General features: G+C 49.3%; 1 protein-coding gene across 12 annotated transcripts in view; it reads right to left on the bottom strand.

Annotated features, from left to right (window-relative positions):
* Positions 1-1,320: 1,320 nt before the first annotated feature.
* The window catches only part of DUS2 (dihydrouridine synthase 2), a 79,975-nt gene continuing 57,361 nt past the window's right edge, over positions 1,321-23,934 (bottom strand). For all 12 annotated transcript variants that reach the window (XM_063597670.1, XM_063597668.1, XM_063597669.1 and 9 more), the window contains 10 exons: positions 19,581-19,628; positions 14,307-14,372; positions 14,053-14,123; positions 10,456-10,542; positions 9,568-9,736; positions 6,524-6,645; positions 5,175-5,324; positions 3,961-4,048; positions 2,124-2,197; positions 1,321-1,893 (listed from right to left, as the gene is read on the bottom strand). In XM_063597670.1, the coding sequence (XP_063453740.1) occupies positions 1,656-1,893; positions 2,124-2,197; positions 3,961-4,048; positions 5,175-5,324; positions 6,524-6,645; positions 9,568-9,736; positions 10,456-10,542; positions 14,053-14,123; positions 14,307-14,372; positions 19,581-19,628 (1,113 nt within the window). In that variant the 3' untranslated portion in view covers positions 1,321-1,655. The remainder of the gene's footprint in view (positions 1,894-2,123; positions 2,198-3,960; positions 4,049-5,174; positions 5,325-6,523; positions 6,646-9,567; positions 9,737-10,455; positions 10,543-14,052; positions 14,124-14,306; positions 14,373-19,580; positions 19,629-23,934) is intronic.

Raw genomic sequence — 23,934 nt, 5'->3', positions numbered from 1 at the left:
TGTAATCCCAGCACTTTGGGAGGGTGAGGCGGGAGGATTGCTTGAGGCCAGGCGTTCAAGATCAACCTGGCCAACATAGCAAGACTCTATCTCTATGAAAAAAAAAAAGAAGAAAAATCAGAAATAAATTGTGCCTAAAGCTTGGTGGCTAAGACTGGACCAAGCCTCAGTCTTTCTCCTGAGTGGAGCCCTTTCTCTGGGAGCACTGGTCTGGGAAGTCAGTTAGGGCAGCCTGGCATGGAATGACCCCATTAACCATGCAGAGTCCTATCAAAGGGCCAGCCTACTGTCCTCCAGCCAGCCTCACACAGGCAGAGGACAGCGGATCCCCTCTAAGAGGAGGGCCCTCAGGACAGAGAGGACTAGAAGTGAGTTGCCCAAGGTCAAACAGCAATGAGCTCTGGGAGGCAGTGGGTAGTGCGGTATCCTTATCTGCACACAGAAAAGCAAGCGTGGGTGGCAGGGGGGAGGGGGGCAGTGCTGGAACTGAGACAGAGGCCTCACCCACCAAACCCTAGACTCAGAGGCCAGCAGGGCCAGAGGCTGCTGGCTGGCACAGGTGCCTGACCCTGTGTTAAAGTTGCCATAAAACAGTAAGGCTCTGACACAGGGGAGATGTGGGAAATACAGCTTTGACCCAGAGGGGACTCCTCCCCTCCCCACGCCCCAACGGAGCCTGGAAAAAGGGAGGAGAAGCAGCATGTTTACAGCTGAGGAAGCGGGGGCAGGACAGGGCAGGGACCTTTGGTCAGAACGCCCCTCCCAGTAAGCGGGGGAGGCCCCATGAGATGCGGTAGCCGTTTGTTTGCTTCTCACTGCCAGGAGGAAATTAAAGAGAATCTGCCACTTCCTTCCGCCCCAAGTGGGATGAGGAAGGCGGGGGACGGAAGGGACTGTGTGGTGTGATCTGCCAAACATAAGGGCCCCAAATTGCTGTCATCAGCCGCCTCCAGTGCCCCACTGCCCAAAGCAGGCACCTCATCAGGTCTGAGACTCCAGGCAGCTGTCAGGCTTGGAGACTCTGGGGATCAGACCAACACTCCCCACCCCACTGGACTAGTCCCTTACTGGGGCACCAGTTACCCTAGTCTTTCTTCCAGATTCCATATCACCTCTCATCAGGACATACAATTGATGCCCAGTGTGTCAGGTGTACCATCAGTAGAATGGGCTTCTTGGGCCTTCCTAACTTGGCCCAAGTCCAGTGATACCCCATTCCCCACCTCTACCAGACCCACAGAGATGGGCAGGAGATCCACTTTGGAAAGCTCAAGCTCTGCACAGAGGGTGGGAGTAGAATCATGCCAGGACACAAGCCCATTTATGAAGATGCCCAAGGCTGAAGCAGCCAGCCATGGGTGAGGGTAGGGGGTGTCTTTATTGCACAGTACCAATGTCAGGTTGGGGAGTTACCACCTGAAAAGCTCCTGTTTTCAAAGAGAACTTGACTCTGTCACTCAGATCCACCAAAGGGGCCAGGATCCACCCCTGGGCGGCCCCTGGTCCATGCTCTAGGCTGATGGCCCCTGCCAGGACATCTAACTTCTGCCAGGCAAGACCAGCAAATTGTTCAACGGCATCTGTTTCATGCTGTGGCATCCACAGCCACCTTAGCACCAGGCCCATGGAGGGGGTGACTAAGGCAGGAAGAGTAGTCACCAGCCTTCCAGGGGGCTTTCTTCACCACTTCCCAAGGCCACAAAGGGCTTCTTGCACAGATCCCCAGGTTGTGCTAGCTCCTGAGCTCTGGGGCCCCCAGGGTCTTGGTCAGGAGCCTCCCTCTTTCGCTTGTGCAAGGAAGGGCTCTCCTCACCCAGCCGACCCTCAGGGAGGCCCTGGCTCCGCAGACAGACGATGGCTGCAGCCTGCTCCGCCAGTTTCTTGGACTTGTCCCTGAGCAGACAGAGGGCAATAAGGTGAGGGGCAGGGTGCAGGGCTGTGAGGCCTGACTCTACACATCCTTGGCAGATTCTGACAAAACTGAGTAAGGGGTCACCATCCAGGGATGCCACTGCCCACATATACCATCTACCCAACCCTCCTAGGACAATGCTGGATATGTGGGCAGAATGCCCACTCTCCGCCCCACCCCAAGCCTCCTCTCCTATGATAAGGAAACTTACCACAAGGTAGACTGATACTTTTGTTCAGCAACGGTGACAATAGAGGAGAACAGGCGATCTAGAGGGCGTTGAACCTGATACAAAGAGAAAAGGAATCACATGGCCAGAGAAATGAGCCCTATAGGCCAACCTGCTGGGGTCAAATCAAAGGCAGATAAAAGGAAGTATTTCCAACCTAAGTCAAATGAAGGCTGCCTGTATCACATGCTCCTCCCAAGCAAAAGTGCCCAGTGGAGAAAGGCACAAATACACAATGACCTCAAGTGTCTGGAGCTGTCACAGACCTAAGCAAAGCGCAGCAGAGCCCTTAGCTGCACATGACTATGGAGCCTCCTGCTGACATCTGGATAGGCCAGGTCTCCAAAATGAGGAGTCACCAGATGCCAAAAGGGTGAGAAGGGACAAGCTAGGAGCAGAGAAGGCACACGTGGCAGAGGGACCAGGTGACTTGGCTGGAGCAAAGGGCTGCAGGGATGAAACTGGAAGGAGCGAGGCACATGGAAGGGTCTCAGGCTCTATGCTGAGGTGCTGGCTTGATCCTTCAGATACTGGGGAGCTGCTGACTTGAGGAGACAGAAGTTAGATTTGTTCTGGAAAAGTCACTGTGGTGGGGGTGGGGGGAAGTGGGGACACAGACACAATCCCCAGAAGGTATAAGCCTTGAGGCCAGAAGACCAGTCCAGAGGAGGCAGAGCAGCCTAAGGAAGGCATGGCCGCAAGGACCAAAGGAAGTGAAGCAAGCCTATCTCATGGTTTCCACCCCAGGGGCACCACATCTGGGGCTCAATTCTGTGCCCCATTGGCTGAGGCTTGATCCAAAAACATGTCTGGGCCAGGTGCGGTGGCTCACACCTGTAATCCTAGCACTTTGGGAGGCCGAGGTCGGGGGATCATCTGAGGTCAGGAGTTCGAGACCAGCCTGGTGAAGATGGTGAAACCCCATCTCTACTGAAAATACAAAAAAGTTAGCCAGGTGTGGTGGTACCCACCTGTAATCCCAGCTACTCGGGAGGCTGACACAGGAGAATCACTTGAACCTGGAGGCGGAGGTTGCAGTGAGCCAAGATCATGCCACTGCACTGCAGCCTAAGCAATAGAGCGAGACTCCGTCTCAAAAAATAAATAAATAAATAAATAAATAAATAATTAAATAAAAAATTTTTAAAAGGCTCATGACCTATAATCCCAGCACTTTGGGAGGCTGAGGAAGGAGGACCACTTGAGCACAGGAGTTTGAGACCAGCCTGCCTGGACAACAAAGCAAGACCCCATTTATTTATTTATTTATTTATTTATTTTGAGACAGAGTCTTGCTCTGCCACCCAGGCTGGAGTGCAGTGGCATGATCTCAGCTAACTGCAACCTCTGCCTCCAGGTTTAAGCAGTTCTCTGCCTCAGCCTCCCAAGTAGCTGGGATTACAGGCGCCCACCACCATGTCCAGCTAATTTTTGTATTTTTAGGAGAAACGGGGTTTCACCATCTTAGCCAGGCTGGTCTTGAACTCCTGACCTCGTGTTCCACCTGCCTCGGCCTCCCAAAGTGGTGGGATTACAGGCATGAGCCACCGTGCCCGGCCGAGACCACATTTCTAAAAAATAAAAAATAAAAAATAAAAATTGGACTCTGTTTCAAAAAAAAAAAAGAGAGATGTCTGGCTGAACTGCACAACAGGCCACTGTAAGAGGGGAGGGCTATCAGCAACTGACCTGGCCACCAGCAGCTTCTCCATGCCTACAGAGGTCAAGGCCAGGCTCCCGCCTGGCAATCTATAGTTGAGGGTGTAAGCCATGGGAGTGCTGTGACTGGCTGCAGGGCAGGCCACAGCCAGGAACTCACCGTTTCATACACAGGCTGTGCCAACTTCTCCCTCCGGCACCACTCTAGTAGGCACATCTTAGGGGTGATCTGGGCTGGGTATGCTCTCCTGGGGAAAGGAAGGGAAGCAGTTGGGGTCACCCACCATCACCGCTCCCTCCCTCAGCCAGGGCACTACTCAGCTCCTGAAAGGAGCTGCAGAAATGAGAGGAACTGAGACACCGAGCTGCTGCCTTAAGGCTTCTGTACTTGCTCCCCTAGGCTCCCATTCTTGTCCTACCAGCAGCTTGGACCTGGGTTCTCCCTAAAGGGAAGATGAATTTTGGCATGCTCAGGAAATTGTAGGGGAAGGGGGAATGAACTCCCAGTACTCTGAGGTCCAGACTGGAAAAACAATCTTCAACATCCAAGAAGGAAGCTTGCCACTCAAGACAAGATTAGTAGGGAGTGGGTGGAGGTGGGCAATGGAGGTAGCCAGACAATGGTCTCGGGGATCTAGCTCACGCCCATCCTGATTCCGCCTGCCAAGTGTCATGATCATCTGCTGCAGCCATGGACACTTGGAATCTGGTTTCAGAGTCAGCCTGTGACAGGGTGACACAGTGACAGGGTGGGAGGGGTCATATTCCAACTTCCCAACTGGAACTCTCCCTGGCATCTGACTGCCCAACAGCTATTCCCCACCACCCTGCTCCCCCTCTCCACACCTCTGCCAGACAAGACTGGCTCCTGTCTGGTCCTGGGGACTGGAGAAAGGCTCAGATCCCAGAGGAGGGCACCATTCAAAGCTGAGTCACAATCTGAGGTGTAAGCAGCTTGAGAGAGCACCACAGAGCTGGTGAGGGGCACTGGGTGTGGGTAGGGGCTGCAGAGCCAAATGAGGGCTAGGGTCCTGCTGTTGTTTGAGGAGCTTCATGCAAGGAGCCAGTTCCTCAGGGCCTTGGAAAAGCACAGACTTTCAGGAACAGGAGACAAGTCCCCCCTGCCCTGAGTTGTGGGAGGCGGTAAATCAGGGAAAAAGTAGAGTTCAGTTATCCTTGGGACAGCCTTTCAGGGACTATCTCCCCTGAAAGCACCTTCTATGGGATGCTGAAAATTTAGAACAAGTGTCCAAACCAACAAGACCTGTGGTCCCTACGTTTGACATTAAGCACATACAGCAGCCAGTGTGCTGGCCCAGTGGGACCCCAAGGGTGCTGGCCCCAGCCCAAGCTGAGGCCAAGCTGGAGACCTACCGGTCAAACTTGACAGCCATCTTAATGACACCAGAGGTATCTTCAGCTGGCTCCCCTGTCTCCTCTGAAGTCTTGGCTGAGAGCCTGGCCTGCTGGGCATCCAGCTCCTGTGTGGTCTCCTCATAGAAGGCACCAAGGCCAAAGGCCTCACTAAGGAGGAAGAAGCAGATCAGGGCAAACACTTTAGCGGAGCCAGCATCCGGGGTACTGCAGGACCCCAGGGCCCCACCACTGAGAAACTCCTCTACCACATACACCAAAACACCACCGGGGCCTGGCCATCAGAATGTGCCCCCTGCCCAGCCCTGGGATTACTGTGGACTGGAAGATGGAAAGTGAATGTGAACCCAAGCGTGGACACTGGAGGGAGGCTGGGCTGGGTGGCAAAGGTTGTAAAGGTCACCCCCACCACCTGCAGCCTCTCTCCTGAGGGGGAGCACACAGATGGTATCCCCAGCCAGCCGTGACTGAGTTAACCAATGCTGATCAAGCACATGGGCCCGTGGGAGGAAGAGACAGAGGCCTGACGACTAAGTGGTTCCCCACTTCCCGCCCAGCCACAGGCAGTTATACATGGGTCTCAGCTGACACTGAGGCACCACCCAGAGCTACAGAGTTATGTGGGGTAGGGACTGAACCAATGCCATAAGCCAAGGGTGGGAAGAGGGCTCTGGCAAAGGTTTTTCCCTTCTAGGAAACATCTTGAAGCCTGGAAGACTCAAACAAAGATAGATCCCCAATGGCAAAAGTGGTTCAGAAAGGCATCTATGTAAGAGGGAGGCTACAGATAGCTCACGTGAGAGGGAGAGAGCCTTCCAGGCAGACGACCCATTACAAGCACAGGTGTGGAGTTCTGGAAGCAGACAGGTAGACAGGGAGCTGTGGGGGCAGTGGCTAGGCCAGCTTGTGAAGGGCGTCAACTGTCAACCATCTGAGCTAGAGCTGCACCTGATCTAGAGAATCAACAGGTAGTCTCTCAAACTGCAGGGTGATGGATGTGAGTGCAGGCTCAAGGTAGAGGCTCCATGCTACAGCCCAATTCTCCTGACCACTGGTTCCTGGGGGCCTGGCCTGTGACTATCCCATTTATGGAAAATCCCCTTCCTTTGCATTCCTCTATCCTTCTAGTACCCTAGTTCCCAGAGCTCTGCTGATCTGTCCAGGGATGGGACGTTTCAAAGCTTTCAAAGAATCCCCTCCTGGGAGGCAAAGCTGTACCATCACTCCACTCCTCTACATCTACATCCAGAAGCTGTGTCCCTGGTCCCCTAGTGGAGTCAGCTTAGGGCTCAAAGTCAAACTTGGGCAATGCGTACAAGGACAGATGGACATCTTATTGTGCCTCTTACCAAATTTCCCGGGAAGACTGGGCAGCATGGAGCAACCTTCCCTGGGGCGACTCCAGCTGTTCTCGTAGCATCTGGCACAAGCAGTACTTGGTGTTGGTGTAGTGGTTGTCATACTGCACCGCCTGAGAAAAGAAATGACTTGCCTGATGCCCAGGCAGGCTCTAAGGCCTGGGCTATGCTGTGATGGCAGGGAAAGGGGCTCCAAGAAGGCACCAGAGATGTATGTGTAGCCAAGGCAATGTGACCCCCATAAGAAGAACCACCACTGGCCAGGAGCAGTGGCTCACATCTGTAATCCCAGCACTCTGAGAGGCCAATGCAGGAGGATTGCTTGAGGCTAGGAGTTCAAGAGCAGCCTGGGCAACGTAAGACTCAACTCTACAAAAATTAAAAAAAGAAAATTATCGGCTGGGCACGGTGGCTCACGCCTGTAATCACAGCACCTTGGGAGGCCAAGGCAGGCGGATCACCTGAGGTCAGGAGTTCAAGACCAGCCTGACCAACATGGTGAAGCCCCATCTCTACTAAAAATACAAAATTAGCTGGGCGTGGTGGCGGGTGCCTGTAATCCCAGCTACTCGGGAAGCTGAGGCAAGAGAATCACTTGAACCCTGGAGGCGAAGGTTGCGGTGAGCCAAGATCGTGCCATTGCACTCCAGCCTGGGCGACAACAGCAAAACTCAATCTCAAAAAAAGAAAAAAAGAAAAAGAAAATTAGCCAGGCATGTTGGCACACACCTGTAGCCATAGCTACTAGGGAGGCTAAGGCAAGAGGATTGCTTGCACCCAGGAGTTGTGGCTGTAGTGAGCTATGATCATGCCACTGCACTCCAGCCTGGGCAACAGACTGAGACCCTATCTAAAATTAAAAATAAAAATAAATTAAAAAGCCACTTTGACCTTGGTCATCTACTCCTCCAGCTAGTGGTACAAAGCTTGAGGGTCACAGCCAAGGACCACAGTCAGAAACACACTCTCCTGGACAGCCTGACTGAGGTCTCGAAGTGCGGGAGCCCCTTCCTGCTTCAGCCACCACAGAGGACCTACTGCCAAGTATCTTCCAGGGAAGGGAGGGGAAATACACCAAATTCTGGCATGGCAGGTCCAGTGCCAGGAAAGGGGTGAGATTCTTCTATTCCTTCTAACCAGAATGGGCACCTTCCCTTCCCACATCTTGAATAGCCTCTAACTTCCCCCTACGTGGGTAAAACACAGCATCATTTAGTTCACATGGGTTACTCATGACTACATTTATCTATACAAGTGTGAGGTGCAACTGTCACCATCACTCCACAGACCGTGAAATGAAGGCTCAGGGAGGCAAGATGACTGACTGCCTGGGACACCCAGTGGAAGTCGGCTGGCTGGAGGTAGGGCAGGAGAGCAGTAGTGGGTGAAGGTGGCCTTCCCCAGCCCTCCAGGACACCCTCCCATCCCCCACCCCCTATGCTGCTCTAGTAACTCCACGTGGGCCTATGACTTCAGTGCCTGGGAAAGTGCCACGGCACGCTCAGGACAAAGTGGGAAGTAAGTCGGGGTGCCCCGGCTGGTGGCAAGTCCTTGACTCAGCTTGTCTGGGAAGAAGGCACCTGGCTGGACCAGAAGCAGCCCTGCCTATGCTTGAAAGCCGCTCCCTTTCTCTGTGATAGCACACCCTCTTGAGGAGCTGCCAAGAGATGGCTCAGCAGGAATGATAATATCACCTTTCACCCAGTGAGCAAGCTCAGCACTGTTCAGCACGTCTTCTTGGCCAGACTTGCCAGCTGGCCAAAAAGCTGGATAGCTGACCTGGGCTGGGGCAAGCCCTCCCTTGCCATGGAGCTATCCCAGACCATTGGAGAGCTGGTGGTCACCAACTTGCCCAGCAGGACACCAGAACCAGGGAGTGAGGGCTGCAGCATTGAACAGGAAATAGGACAAAGGCTGCCCAGCTCTGGACGCAGACCTCAGGGCATCTTACCATCCCAGCTTGCACAGCCATGGAAACACTCACATACCATGGCAGCCACAGGCAATCCTAGGCAGGTATGAACCCTAGGACTGAAGAGGAGGGTGGAATTCTGCTCTGGGCAAGGACTGCACCCTCTGTTCAGACCCAATTCACTGAAGAATTTGAGGACCACTCACTGTCTCTCCCTGCAGACATGTGCAGCTGATCAGAGTCCCACAGAGTTCCAGGGTTGTGCCAAAGAGATAAGGCAAGTGAACTCTTCATTTTCTTTTATAGGGATATGCCCTTGGCACTACCATCAACCTCTCAATGAGAAGAAACTGGTTTAGAAAAGGCCATTCCCAGCCTGGGCAACATAGGGAGACCTCATCTCTATTAAAAAAATAAAAAATTAGTTGAGTGTTGTGGCACATGCCTGTAGTCCCAACTACTTGGGAGGCTGAAGCAGGAGGATCACTTGAGCCCAGGAGGTCAAGACTGCAGTGAGTCATGATTATGCCACTATGCTCACACCTGGGCAACAGAGCAAGACCCCATCTCAAAAAAAAAAAAAAAAAAAAAAAGCTATTCCCTAAGTAGAGGGTTATGGTTAAAGCATTCTGGAATTAGCAATAGAAAAGTTTTAGAAATGATTTCGACTGATGAGTCAAATCAGGTGAGAAATTTCTCAATTGCTCCTCTTGGCTGTGGCTGCTCCTGAGCCAACCTATAGGCACATATGCCTTTGATGATGCAGAACCCACAGTCCATGTGCATATGCCTCTGTATGTGCAGCGTGTGAGAAAAAGAAAGATATATATCATGTGTTTGGGGTTCCAACAGCATCCTGGATCTAGAAGGTTCTTGCTATGACCTGCAAACCTCTGGAAGCTTTAGGAGATGGTAGGGGTATGCCCCCCAGCATCCTCTCTTAGCATTGCAGCTGGGGAGACCCAATAAAGCAGTGAGCTAGTGCAGCTACACTACATGAGCTAAAAAGAAAAGGAGAGGAACAGCAAGCACGGCTGGCAGCTGGGGGCTCACACAAAGTGCACTCTGCAGGAGTGTGGTAGACAGTGAGAAATGCTTGTTTTGAAAAAGTACAGAGACGTACGTATCTGATGTATTTCTGCATGACCTCCTCCAGGGGCCGCAGACCCTCCTTGAGGAAGATAGATGGGTTCCACATGGCTGCTCGGGCCACCATCACGGAAGAGGCTGCCGTGGCTTGTCGAAAGTCCTCTATGTCCGAATACTGTTGGATGTGGTCGTGAGATCCTCCGCTAAAAAGCAACCAGAGGGTTAGGGGTGTCCCCATCACGGAACCTATCAGCATTTTCAGAAAAAGTCAGCTCTCAGATCTGCCACTGATTAACAATGTGAATTTGGCCAAGTCCCTTCAGCTATCAGAGCTTCAGTAAAGTGGATATTAGAATCCATATCCCATTATGAAGTTAGGAGCACTAACTGAGATAATACATGTAAAGTGCCTGGCACTTAATAGGTAATCCAGGAAATGTACTTTCCTTGCCCCTAATCTAAAACAGTGGCTACAGCCAGCCCACATCTGGAGACATGGGTCCATAACTGGGCTATTGGGGCTACAGGAAAACCCCCAAGCTGAATGGGCCACTTATATGTTCACTGAGGGCTAAGTCAAAACCCTGGCAAGAGGAACAGACACCCTGGTGATGACAAGAGGAGGGAAGGAGGCCGAGTTAGGTCATACTTTCCCCTCCCTGCAGCCTGCTGCTCCAAGGACCCCCTGCTCTGTCTCTGTACATTTCATCAGGAGTCAGTCGGCAGCCTCAGTCCTGAGACAGGCATGCAGAGGGGAGGGTCTCAGGTGGCAGCAGAAGGAACAGGTCTGGGGTCTTGTGGAAAGCCCTGCCCTTTTCAAGCCACCCCTAAAACTTTTCACTCTAGGGAAGGCTGGGCCTGGCTACCACCCAGCCCTTAGCTCTGTGGGACACAGAGTACATGATGAAGACAGGAGGCTTACTTGGCTATGACAGGAATGGAGAGGGTATCAGCAATGGCTTTGATGACTTCACAGCTGACAGGATGCTGAGGTCGCTCCTCCCGCTTCCTTGGAGATAGAAAGATGGGGCTGAGGGCTGAGCACCAAAAGCCACGACACCACTCACACAGGGTTACCTCAGCCAAACCTTACTGTCCTCCCCACTGAACCTCAGGAAGGTCAGGTGGCCATATGGCAATCAAGGACAGGTGGCAGGAAATGGCTCTCCCTGCCCTCTGGAGAACTGTGAGGGGCAGGGGCAGCACAGATCCATGCTGAGACGGCAAGTCCAGCTCTTGGAGGCCTGCAGGGGAGGCCTGGCTGCAGGGGGGCATGGTGGGTGGCCTGGCTCCCAAGGTCATGTTGCTTTTCCCTAGCTTCCTTTTGCCTCTGCCAGAGATGAGGGACAGGGCCATAAGAGTGCTGCCCCTACTGTCCCAGTCCTGCCCTCTCCAAGGGACTGGGAACAGCTGCTGCTGCTCAGACTGGCCACTCCCACACAGCTGCCAATGCCAAAGCCAAGTTGCACAGCTGATCCTAGGGAGAGGCACCTGACACAGGGTAGGCCCCGCACCCAGGGAAAGTCACGGACCATGGCTGCCACACCACGGCACAAGGGAGGCAGGACCACAACCTGGGGCCCCTCCTTCCAAAGTCAACTGCAAGTTCTTGTGCATGAGTTTTAGGGCTGCTGACGTGAGGCCTGACCTGAGCTGTGCTCAGCAACAAAGCAAGCAAGACGGTCGACCAGATAGCCCTTGTCCAGCTCTTGTCTGAGTATGTCCCCTCTGCTATACTCTTGTTCTTTTATTTTTGATATGGTGTTTCATTCTTGTTGCCCAGGCTGGAGTGCAATGGTGCAATCTCGGCTCACTGCAACCTCCACCTCCTGGGTTCAGGCAATTCTACCTCAGCCTCCCAGGTAGCTGGGATTACAGGCATGAGCTACCATGCCTAGCTAATTTTGTATTTTTTTTTAGTAGAAACAGGGTTTTACCATGTTGGTCAGGCTGGTCTTGAACTCCTGACCTCATGTGATCCACCCGCCTCGGCCTCCTAAAGTGGTGGGATTCTAGGCGTTAGCCACCGCGCCTGGGCCCCTCTACTATACTCTTCAACAAAAGGGTCGAGGGCCCTGTCAACCTAGCCTCTACCTCTGTCTCCCTACATCTCCAATGGTCACTTTTAGCCCATCTCACCAGCTTTGATGGTCACAAAGGGCTTCTTCAAACTCACCCAAATCTGTCTTCCGAGTGTTCCCAACTACGGGTAAAAAATAATAGCTTCCTTTATTAAGAGAATACTGGCTTGGCATGGTGGCTCACGCCTGTAATCCCTGCACTTTGGGAAGCCAAGGTGGGTGGATTACTTGAGGTTAGGAGTTTGAGACCAGCCTGGCCAACATGGTGAAACCCCATCTCTACTAAAAATACAAAAAAAAAAAATAGCCAGGCATGGTGGCAGGCACCTGTAATCCCAGCTACTCAGGAGGCTGAGGCAGGAGAATTGCTTGAACCCAGGAGGCAAAGGTTGCAGTGAGCCAAGATCATGCCACTGCACTCCAGCCTGGGCAACAGAGCAAGACTCCGTCTCAAAAAAAAAAAAAAAAAAAAAGAGAGAGAAAGAATACTACATGCCAGGCACTGTGCCAAGGATTTATATTCACAATCTCATAAAAGCCCTGGGACAACCCTATAAAGTAGAAATTATCTTAATTTCTAAACAAGGAACGTTGTGCTCAGAAAGGTTAAGTGATTTCCCAAGGATATACAGCTAACAAGCAGCAGAGCCGGGATCTCAAACCAGGGAGTCTGAATCCAAAGCCTGCTGCCTTGGGAAGGCGCATATGTGTACAAGTGTGTACTCCTCCCTCCTGGCTTCAACCCAAGCAACTCTGCTTTGCTCTGCTTTGTATGAAGGGAGTTCTGGGTTCCCTTCTCTGAAAATGTTGTAAGAGCACAATCAACAACTTGGGCTCTTCCTATAAGACCCCTAAGCCCAAAGGAACATCACTCAGAGAAGAGAGGTCCCTCTGGCCCAAGTCTACTGACCTGAGATGCTGTACAAAATCACATCCTGGACACAGGGAACAAGTGTGAATGGTAAGCCAAGGGTGGCCTTCAGAACCTCAGCTCTCAGCATAGAGTACATTAGCTACAGCTAGAAGGATTGTTTAGTCATTGTGACAGCTGGCAGTCCAACAAATGCAGACAAGAGAGGCAGAGCCTTTAAAAGAATAGGCTGGGTATGGTGGCTCAAGCCTGTAATCCCAGCACTTTGAGGGGCTGAGGCAGGAGGATCACTTAAGCACAGGAGTTTGAGACCAGCCTGGGCAACATAAGGAGATCCCGTCACTACAAAAAAATAAAAAATTAGCCAGGTGTGGTGGCATGTGCCTGTAGTTTCAGCTACTCAGGAGGCTGAGGCAGGAGGATTACTTGAGCCCAGGAGTTTGAGGCTGCAGTGAGCTATGATTGTGCCACTTCACTCCAGCCTGGGTAACAGAGCAAGACTGTCTCAAAAAACAACAACAACAATGAAAAACAAATAAACAAAGCAGTCTGTCTGGGATTATTCAAGGGAGAAGTCATTGCTCAATATAATAGAAAGAAAATGAGGCTGGGCCTGGTGGCTCATGCCTGTAATCCCAGTACTTTGGGAGGCCAAGGTGGGCAGATCACCTGAGATCAGGAGTTTGAAACCAGCCTGGCCAACGTGGTGAAACCCTGTCTCTACTAAAAATATAAAAATTAGCTGGGCATGGTGGAGCGCACCTGTAATCTCAGCTACTTGGGAGGCTGAGGCAGGAGAATCACTTGAACCCGGGAGATGGAGATTGCAGTGAGCCAAGACTGCACTACTGCACTCCAGCCTGGGTGACAGAATGACAAAGAGGAGGAGAGGAGAGGAGGGGAGAGGAGAGGGGAGGGGGGAGGGGAGGAGATGGGAAGGGAGAGGGGAGGAGATGGGAGGGGAGAGGGGAGGAGATGGGAGGGGAGAGGGGAGGAGATGGGAGGGGAGTGGGGAGAGGGGAGGAGATGGGAGAGGGAGGGGAGAAGGGAAGGGGAGGGGAGGGGAGGAAGGAAAGAAGGAAGGAAGGAGGGAAGGAAGGAGGGAGGGAGGGAAGGAAGGAAGGGAGGGAGGGAGGGAAGGAAGGGAGGGAGGGAGGGAAGGAAGGAAGGGAGGGAGGGAGGGAAGGAAATAAATGAGATTTTTCTCATGAGGGTCAGAATTCCACCACGTACTGGCTGCATGGTATGATTTTGAGCAAATTACTCAATCTCTAGCATTTACACATCCTGATAGTAGAGGTGTTTCTCCTTTCTTAGTCTCTCTGTGCCTCTAAACCTCAGTACCTACCCTCAATAGGCACTCCATGAATGAAAGAAAGGCAAATGCAAAAGCCCATTCAGGGTCTGCCTGCCCTCCAGACTCATAAGATATCAAAGAGCTAGGCAGAGGTAGGCTGAATATGTAGAAGAGAAATTGGCTGTCACTTGGGGTGACAGATCAATTAAGGAAGGATCACTAAGATGGGTTAGGACCTCCCTGCCAGTCACTAGAAAGGTGACCACTCACCTCCCATGAACTGCGATGGCAGCAATGCCAGTCCTCTCTATCCGCTTCACAAGGCTCAGGGTATCTTCTAGCTGAGGAAGAGGACCACACAGGATGGTTACTGAAGCTCCAGAAGGAGCAGCTGCTGCCTCCTAAAGTAGGCTCAGCTCTACTCTCTCCTCCAAGCCTAATTTAGCACCTCAAGAATCGTTCACAAACCTAAATCCAACATCACCAGAGAGAATGGACCTTCATATGTAACACACCATCCTTACCGATGGCAGGATGCGAATCTTGCAGGTCACAGGTCTGTGTGTCCCTTTAACAAGAGTGCTGAGGATCTGCAGAAAGGAAAACACAAGAGCACCTATGTCTTCTGGAACAAACCATCACTCTGCCTGTAGTAATTAACTCCGCTACAGGCTGTGCATTCCGGTGGCATGAACAGTTTGCATATGTGTGAATGCATGTGTGTGTCTGTTACACACATACACACATAAGCTCCATGAGGCAAGGGACCTGCCTTTGTTCTATACTGGAGCCCCAGCACCTGCCTGGCACCTAGTGGTATACACATATTTGTCAAATATACTGAATGAGTGAGTGAATGGGTATGCGTGTACACCTGTGTGCAGCTCACTGAGCCTTTGCCAGGACAAATAACAGAATTATCTGGAGAACTGAAGAAATACACACTCTTGAATTCCACACTATTATTTCCTGAGTCAGTCTCTAGGGGCAGGGCTTAGGAATGTGTATTTTCAAAAGGCTCTGCCCAACACACTCCAGCCCGTCCTCAGTATCATTCTGAGGCCTAGCCTTGGTTAAGAACACACGGCTAAAAAAAAAAAAAAAGTAAGAAAAAAAGAACACATAGCTAACTGGGTGTGGTGGTTTATGCCTGTAATCCCAACACTTTGAGAGGCTGAGGTGGGAAGATTGCTTGAAGCCAGGAGTTTGAGACCAGCCTGGGCAACACAGCAAGACCCTGTTTCCTTTTTGTTTGTTTGTTTGTTTGTTTGTTTTGTTTTGAGACAGGGTCTGGCTCTCTTTCCCAGGCTAGAGTGCAGTGGCACAATCTTGGCTCACTGTAACCTCTGCCTCCCTAGCTCAAGCCATCCTCCCACTTCAGCCTCCAGAGTAGCTGGGACCACCATGTTGGCCAGGCTGGTCTCGAACTCCTGAGCTCAAGCAATCCACCTGTTTTATCCTCCGAAAGTCCTGGGATGACAGGCTTGAGCCACTGCACCTAGCCCATCCCTGTTTCTATTAAAAAAAAAAAAAAAAAAAGCGGGGGGGCAGACAGCTTCTTTCCTGGGTGAAGGGAATGTTCCCTAAGTGTTGTTCCAGGACTTACAGGGTGAGGGAACAGGAAGGCTCTTAAGGGCCTGCATTCCTCTTTAGGGCAGTCAGACATACATGAGTGAAACTGGCAAAGGAAAAGACAACATACTCATAAGATAAGCACATATTTAAAAGTGCTTATCACATAGCAATTGCAAAAGATTTCAAAGAAAGATCAAGAAGTCACGCAGGAAAGTGACAGGGAGGTAGCAAGACCAGACCACACAAGAATCAGAGATAGAGAGGTGTAGATGACACTGCATGTCTGTGTCATTGCTATCTTCTTCCCTCATCAGAAATTTCAGGCCAGGCAAGCTGGAGGAAAGACGATCCCAAGAACCCTCTTCCAAGAACTGGATCTCTGCCTAGCAGAGCAGGGGGATATCTAGGTGGCTGCTGCCAGTCTTGATTCTAGACAGGCGGGGGCAGCAGAGAGCCAGGTTGCAAAAACCAGTAGTGGAGGCCTATCAGGGACAGGATGAAGCAGGCCATTCCAGAAGACATCAGATCAAGAGGCTGGACTGACAGACAGTTCATGAGCAAGACAGGACCTGCTGGCCCAAATGCCAGGGACTAGCAGGAAGGAACAGTCTCTAGGTGCTGCTCCAGGAGGCAGACTTGGCCTGAGGTCTTAGGGTCACCCTGGCAGGCCTTAAAGAGGCACTTACATTTTAAGGGGGGGACTGACAGGTTCATCAAGAAATACAATAAAAATTCTCATTCTAGTCCCATCCTTCATGCTCAAAGCAACATCTCTAAAAGGTTCCATTACAAGTGCTCACTTAGAATCCTCTGACATTTGGTGATTTAAGCAACACCAGCTGGTCTGATCCAATTCTCTGTCTTGTAGAACTTCCTTTTGCTATTTTATCCAAGTAGCTCTCAGTACTTTCTTCAGTATTTCTGTGTGTTTCATGTGTGTGTTAAGGACTAGGAAGGAAATTAGGTAACCAAAAACCCTAGGCACTTGCAAGGGTCACACTGAGGGGAAATGGCAACTAGAGATTGTCTTCTGGCCAGGCTCTAGCATGAAACTCTCCTGGACACCAACTCTCCAGATCCAAGTCTTTGGGGAGAAAGAATGAGAGACAAGTCCATATTTGAGCAGAGGAACAGCACATCTACCTACAAGCAGGCTTGCCTCAATAGACCCACTGGCCAACTGAAGAAAAGCAGTCTCCTTCACTCCCCTGGTTTCTGGGAGGCAGCAGATGAGGATAGGAAAGCATAGGCCTGGAAAGCACTGAGACCTGAGTTCATGTCCTGGCCCTGCCAATTGTCAGCCATGGCCCAAGTACAGTGTACACAAGGGGGATGCCCTGCGCACACCTGTAATCCCAGCACTTTTGGAGGCCAGATCACCTGAGGTTAGGTGTTCAAGGCCAGCCTGAACAACATGGTGAAACCCCGTACCTACTAAAAATACAAAAATTAGCCGGGTGTTGTGGTGCATGCCTGTAATCTCAGCTATTCAGAGGCTGAGGCAGGAGAATCACTTGAACCCAGGAGGTGGAAGTTGCAGTGAGCTGAGATCGCACCACTGCACTCCAGCCTGGGCAGCAGAGCAAGACTCCCTCTCAAAATAAATAAATAAATATTTTAAAAAATAAAATAAAACTGAGGTTCTTAATCCAGGGAGCATATATCAGAGTTACCTGGTAGAAGCTTTCTCAAAGAGATTGATATCCCACTCTCCACCCCTACTCACCCCAAGGGTCTGCAGAATTCTCAACAGATAGCATCCTTTATTTCTAACTGGGGTAAAATATATATAACATGAAATTTGCCATCTTAAACATTTTTAAGTGTATAATTCAGTGGCATTAATTACATTCACAATGTTGTACAACCACCAATGTTAGGTATTTCCAAAGTTTTTCATAACCCCAAACAAGAATCTTGAGAAAATTTCTAGAGGTGGTCTTGAGATACTCCCACAGATGGAACCACGGGCCTAAAACGCCAAGCCTGGAAGGACCCGCAAAGCTCTCACCCAGGTCACCCAGCTTGCCAGCACAGTCTGGACCCAAATTGAATCCAGCCCCTACACCTAAGCCACATCTGGCTTTGTTGTGGAAGCCTGCAACCTCCCTACCATGGGGCAAACCCCATCTATCAGTCCAACCTGGCCCATCTGAGTACCCAACCAGAAGAGTAGTGAAATGAACTAAGCTTCTGAGGTTGAGTGTATCTCTGCTGCCTCATGGATGAAATCTGCCTTATTCAAAGAGGGGCAGTAGAGAGGACAGAGCCAACAGCCTGGGTCTGAGAAGAGAGGAGGCTGGAAGATGACAAAAATGCCTGTGTGCTCATGTTGTGAACCACATCCTCCCTGCTGGGGCCCCCTCTCCTAGGTGTGGAAACTAATTTGACATCCAAGATGTCTACTTCCACTCCACCCTGCACACAAGTGTCTTAACTGGAGATTTCCAAGTTGAGGTGCCTATTGACCTGACACTTATAAACTATACCCAGGCACCTTGAACCTGAGATGCTACTGGAGAGGGTGCTGACACTAGGAGTCAGAAGAGACTATAGTTCACAAGCTGGCTCTGCCTGCCACTTATTTACTGTATGATTTTTTTTTTTTTTTTTTTTTTGAGACGGAGTCTTTCTCTGTCACCCAGGCTGGAGTGCAGTGGCACGATCTCTGCTCACTGCAACCTCCGCCTCCCGGGTTTATGCCATTCTCCTGCCTCAGCCTCCTGAGTAGCTGGGACCACAGGCACCCGCCACCACGCCCAGCTAATTTTTTGTATTTTTAGTAGAGACTGGGTTTCACCATGTTAGCCAGAATGGTCTCGATCTCCTGACCTTGTGATCTGCCCGCCTCAGCCTCCCAAAGTGCTGGGATTACAGGCATGAGCCACCACGCCCGGCCTACTATATGATCTTAAGCAAATTATTTTCTCTCTCTATGCTTTAGTCTATTGTCCTTGATCAAATGGAGATAACTGCCAATCCTATCTACTTCAAGGGGTTTCAGGATCAAATGAAAGGCACATTATGGCTGGGCACAGTGGCTCACATCTGTAATCCCAGCACTTTGGGAGGCCAAGATGGGCAGATCACCTGAGGTCAGGAGTTCAAGACCAGCGTGGCCAACATGACAAAACCCCATCTCTACTAAAAATACAAAAATTAGCCAGGCGTCGTGGTGGGCGCCTGTAATCCCAGCTACTCAGGAGGTTGAGGCAGAAGAATTGCTTGAACCCTGGAGGCAGAGGTTGCAGTGAGCTGAGATTGTGCCACTGCACTCCAGCCTGGGTGACAGAGCAAGACTCTGTCTCAAAAAAAAGAAAGGCACATTATACAGGTGCACTATAGATAGAGTATCTCTGGCTGCACATGGGAAAAACGAGAAGGCATGTAGCCAGCAAGCACCGTGGTCTTCCTATGTCCCAGAGACAGTGGGGCTGGAGGAACATGCAGGGTTGGGCTGCTGACACAGCAACCATGCAGCTCTCATTGGCAATGATGGCAGCTCTCATTGGTGATGCCTAAGTCCCAAGTCGCTCTAGCCTCTGGGAAGCAGGATGAGGCTTAAAGCCCAGACAGGGAAGTAGCGATAGAGAATGAAAAGGAAAACAAAGGAGCTAAAAGGAAAGAGCTGGCAGACTGGGAGAGGAACACAAACCTGTCCCCAGGGCCTCATTAAGCTAGCCTACAGAATCACCAAAGAAAGGGGAACAGAGAGAGACTAACTTCAGCTTGCCTCCTCTGACCCTGGCCCGGGCTTCTCTCCAAGGGCTGGGGTAGACTCTTTCAGGACATAGGGGACCCACTGCTGCTCTCATCAAGCCCCCTGGGAGAGGCCAATCCACCCACACACATACAAACACATATGGCCACTGAGCCCGTCCTCACCACAGGTGGCCTGGCCTCTGCTCTCAAGACCTTCCCAGAAGGGAGACAGGAAATACAGAGGAGGTTCTCTGTGAGTCCTCAGGACCCCTGGCTCTTCATTGACATGTCTCTTGCTCTGGGCTTTTTAGGAACATCAAGGCTGCTGTAGGCTGGCTCGGGGGTTCCCAAACTTAGCTGCATGTCAAAATCACTGGAAAATTTTTTGGAAATCGCTAGGTCTCAGGGAGAGAAACTGGGTGGACATCAGTAAATCTGGTATTGGTGGAAGGAGGCGTTCTAGACAATTCTAGTTTGGAGCTGTGTTTGAGGACCCCTGCTTTCACTCGTGGAGGACTTACCTTCTCAATCTTGTCAGGGTCTGACAGCAGGGCAGCTCCCATTCCTCCCTAAGGAGAAACACACAAAAGGTCTTCTTACATCTGGGAGACACTATGGCCCTCTCCATGGGATGGGGTCTGGCAACTGAGCGTCACCCCGGCACTCACTTCCAAGGGACCAAGGCCCACTGGCAACCGGCACTTCTTTTAAACAAGTAGGAGGGCAGCAGTATCTGTGCCCATAACATCTGGGACTGAAGTGTGATAATTTTTTTTCTTTTTTTTTTGAGACAGATTCTCGCTCTGTCACCCAGGCTGGAGTGCAGTGGCGCAATCTCGGCTCACTGCAACCTCCACCTCCCCAGTTCAAGTGATTCTTCTTCCTCTGCATCCTGAGTAGCCAGGATTGCAGGCATGCACAACCACACCTAGCTAATTTTTTTATATATTTTTAGTAGAGATAGGGTTTCACCATGTTGGCCAGGCTGGCCAGACCAGAGTGATGACTTTTAAAATGTATAGGCTGGGCGTGGTGGCTCACGCCTGTAATTCCAGCACTTTGGGAAGCTGAGTCAGGTGGATTACCTGAGGTCAGGAGTTCGAGACCAGCCTGGCTAACATGGTGAAATCCAGTCTCTACCAAAAATACAAAAATTAGCCGAACATGGAGGTGTGTGCCTGTAGTCCCAGCTATTCAGGAGGCTGAGGCAGAAGAATTGCTTGAACCCAGGAGGTGGAGGTTGCAGTGAGCCGAGATTGCACCACTGTACCCTAGCCTAGTTGACAGGGCAAGACTCCATCTCAAACAAACAAACAAACAAAAAAGTCATCATTCTGATCCCCTTGGTAAATCCCACAAATCTATCTAGAAGTGGGCTATATAAAACTTATTTTTCAAGACTGCCCACTCCCTAACCCAGGTCTCAGTGTCTTAATAAACTAAATCCCACCATCTCCCAAGCCCTTAAAAAACAATGAATCATCCTTCATTTGAAATAAGATCAAATGCGCCTTCTTCCTATCATACTCAATGCTTGCATAGGCATCAACACCACCAGCAAAGCTACTAAGGTGCACACAACTTACAAACCTTGTCTAGGCCCTTCTCTTCTGCCAGGAACAATGTCCCAGCCCAGACCCATGCCCAACTCTAACCAAAGCCCCAGGAAATGGAAACTACCAACCCACACAACCACTTGAATCTTGATAATAGTAATGGTGGTTGCTTTTTATTGTGAGTTACTGGTGATTTTCCTGCTCTTTTCTGTACTTGTCTATATTTTCCAACTTCTAGACAATGGTATTAATTACTTTAATAATGGAGGAGGGGGATCTTTAAAAATCTGAATCCATTAAGAGTGAGATGAAGGCAAAAAAAACACTTCCAATAAATATATGCTGCCAGTATAAAGATTACATACTAATGAATGCTCACAGAATGTGCTCAGAAGGTGTAAGTTCAGTTATTACACTTTAATTTCATGTTTAAGGATGATAAATTGGAATCAGAGAGAACATTAAACCACCACAGACTCGGCCAGGCTGAGCCTGGATTTTAAAGAAGAATGGGTAGACTGGAAAATCCACCAAGCCTGGACTACATTGGTCATAAAAGAAACCTTGAAGGCCTTGAGAAAGCCCCAGCACTCCCCCTGGCTCCATCTGTCCTTCCACTCACACGTATCCAGCCCTTCCTTATAGAATCACAGGATCTAAAATTCAGTTTCACTGCCCCTTCCACAATAATAGCTTTCTCAACAATGGAATTTCCTTCCTTCCTTCGTTTCTATTAAACTTACTTGCTTTTTTGAATAGGTAAAACATTCAAAATTTGAGAGATTCAAATGGGTAACGAGTAAGAAGTCTCCCTGCCTAAGGAATGGGAACTGTTTCAATCTATACTTTTTTTTTTCTTTTGTTTCTGATATAGGGTCTCACTCTGTGGCCCAGGGTGGAGTGCAGTGGCGTGATCTTGGCTCACTGCGACCTCTGCCTCTGGGGTTCATGCAATTCTCCTGCCTCAGCCTCCCAAGTAGCTGGGACTACAGGTGTCTGCCACCATACCTGGCTAATTTTTATATTTTTTGGTAGACATGCGGTTTCATTCTTTTGGCCAGACTGGTCTTGAACTCCTGACCTCAGGTGATCTGCCCGCCTCAGCCTCCCAAAGTGCTGGGATTACAGGCATGGGCCACCACGCCCAGCCTCAATCTATGCTTTTTATCTGGCTTCAATTTTTGAACCATGAGAACACAGCAGATATTCAGCTAGTATGTACATGTGTGGCATATTGATTGGTATCTCTTCTGACTGATCAGTGCCAGTGCTGTGCCAGTTAATTATTTTCAGTAGCACCCCTGTAATGGGAATTTACTACCTATGCATAACCAGATAAAAACTTAAGTTTCCTTCCCCAGAGGAAATCAATGTTACTAGTTTCTTCTGTGTCTCTCCAAAAATCTTCCCTGAATAAACAAATAAATATATATAATCATTCCCTATCCTCCTTATATAAATGGTATATACCACCTTACCCTGCCTCCAGATCATTTTAACTCTGCTCCTCACATAATTTAGGAACACAAAGAAGTAATCAGAAAATAGCAAAACCGCCGGGCACAGTGGCTCACACCTGTAATCCCTGCACTTTGGGAGGCCGAGGCAAGTGGATCACGAGGTCAGGCGTTCAAGACCAGCCTGGCTAACATGGCAAAACCCGTCTCTACTAAAAATACAAAAAAAATTAGTTGGGTGTGGTGGCGGGCACCTGTAGTCCCAGCTACTCAGGAGGCTGAGGCAGGAGAATTGCTTGAACCCAGGAGATGGAGGTTGCAGTCAGCCGAGATTGCACTGCTACACTCCAGCCTGCACGACAAGAGTGAGACTCCATCTCAAAAAAAAAAAAAAAGCCCAAAGATACCTAAAGTCGAAGTCCAGCTGATCTTTTACAAACCAAGGTTTTCGATCCTGCAGTCTGCTTCTTCTTCATCCTCTCCCACTCGACAAACCTCTGGTCAAATCGGGCTACTCAGGCCTCCCTGTGTCTACCTCATATTCATCCCCAGGCCCCTGCTTATACCACACCCTCTGCTTACAGGGTCCTAAATCTCAGCCCAAGGACAATATTTCCCTATCAAATTCCAAGTTTAAAGGCTGCCTTTCCACTCCCTTCTCTGGGCTACCATAGTCTGATCTCTTCTGATACGACAATGGGAACATTTACACTGCATCCACTTTTTTTTTTTTTTTTTTTGAGACAGATTTTCGCACTTGTCACCCAGGCTGCAGTGCAGTGGCATGATCTTGGCTCACTGCAACCTCCGTCTCCCAGGTTCAAGCGATTCTCCTGCCTTAGCCTCCCAAGTAGCTGGGATTACAGGCACACACCACCACGCCCAGCTAATTGCTTGTAATTTTAGTAGAGACAAGGTTTCACCATGTTGGTTAGGCTGGTCTCAAACTCCTGACCTCAGGTGATCTGACCACCTCAGCCTCCCAAAGTGCTGGGATTACAGGCATGAGCCACCAGGCCTGGCCTTTTTTTTTTTAACTTTTGAAAATTTTTATAGAGACAAGGTTTCACTCTGTTGCCCAGACTCATCTCAATCTCCTGGGATCAAGTGATCCTCCTGCATCAGCCTCCCAAATTGCTAGGATTACATGTGTGGGCCACCACTCCCGGCCTCCTCTCTTTTTTTTAAATGTATGTCTCAGTTGTTTTCCCTTTTTTTTTTTTATAATCCTCCTCTGGGCTTTCTGGGATATGTGTCTCAGTTTTATTCATGAAAAGACACAGCCCTGTCCCCTCTATTTTTCTCTGTACCTTTGCATTGTTTTATTACTTGGGCATGAGTTCTCTCTCTCTCTCTCTCTTTCTCTCTCTCTCTCTATATATATCTATACACATACACAATTATATACATTTATATAATATATGTAATATATATATTTATTATATATTTATTTTATATATTACATATATTATATATTTATATATTTATTATATATTTATATATGTAATATATTATATGTAATCTATAATTATATATTATATATTATATATTTATGTATTTATAACATATATATTACATATATAAATATACAATACTACATATATTTATATGTATTATATAATTATATATTATATATTTATATATTTATTATATATATTTATATATGTAATATATAATTATAGATTACATATAATTACATATATATTATTATATTATATAGAATAAATATATATGTAATATAATATACCTATATATTATATAATATATAAATAATATATAACATTATATAATATATAACATTATTTATATATAATATATAATAAAATATATATAATCTATGTATGAATCTATATATGTATGTG

The sequence above is a fragment of the Pan paniscus genome, chromosome 18 (genome assembly GCF_029289425.2).
Source record: "Pan paniscus chromosome 18, NHGRI_mPanPan1-v2.0_pri, whole genome shotgun sequence".
In the NCBI taxonomy this organism is placed as follows: Eukaryota; Metazoa; Chordata; class Mammalia; order Primates; family Hominidae; genus Pan; species Pan paniscus.
Note: the sequence above shows the minus strand (reverse complement) of the source record. Positions and strands in the feature narration are given on the sequence as shown.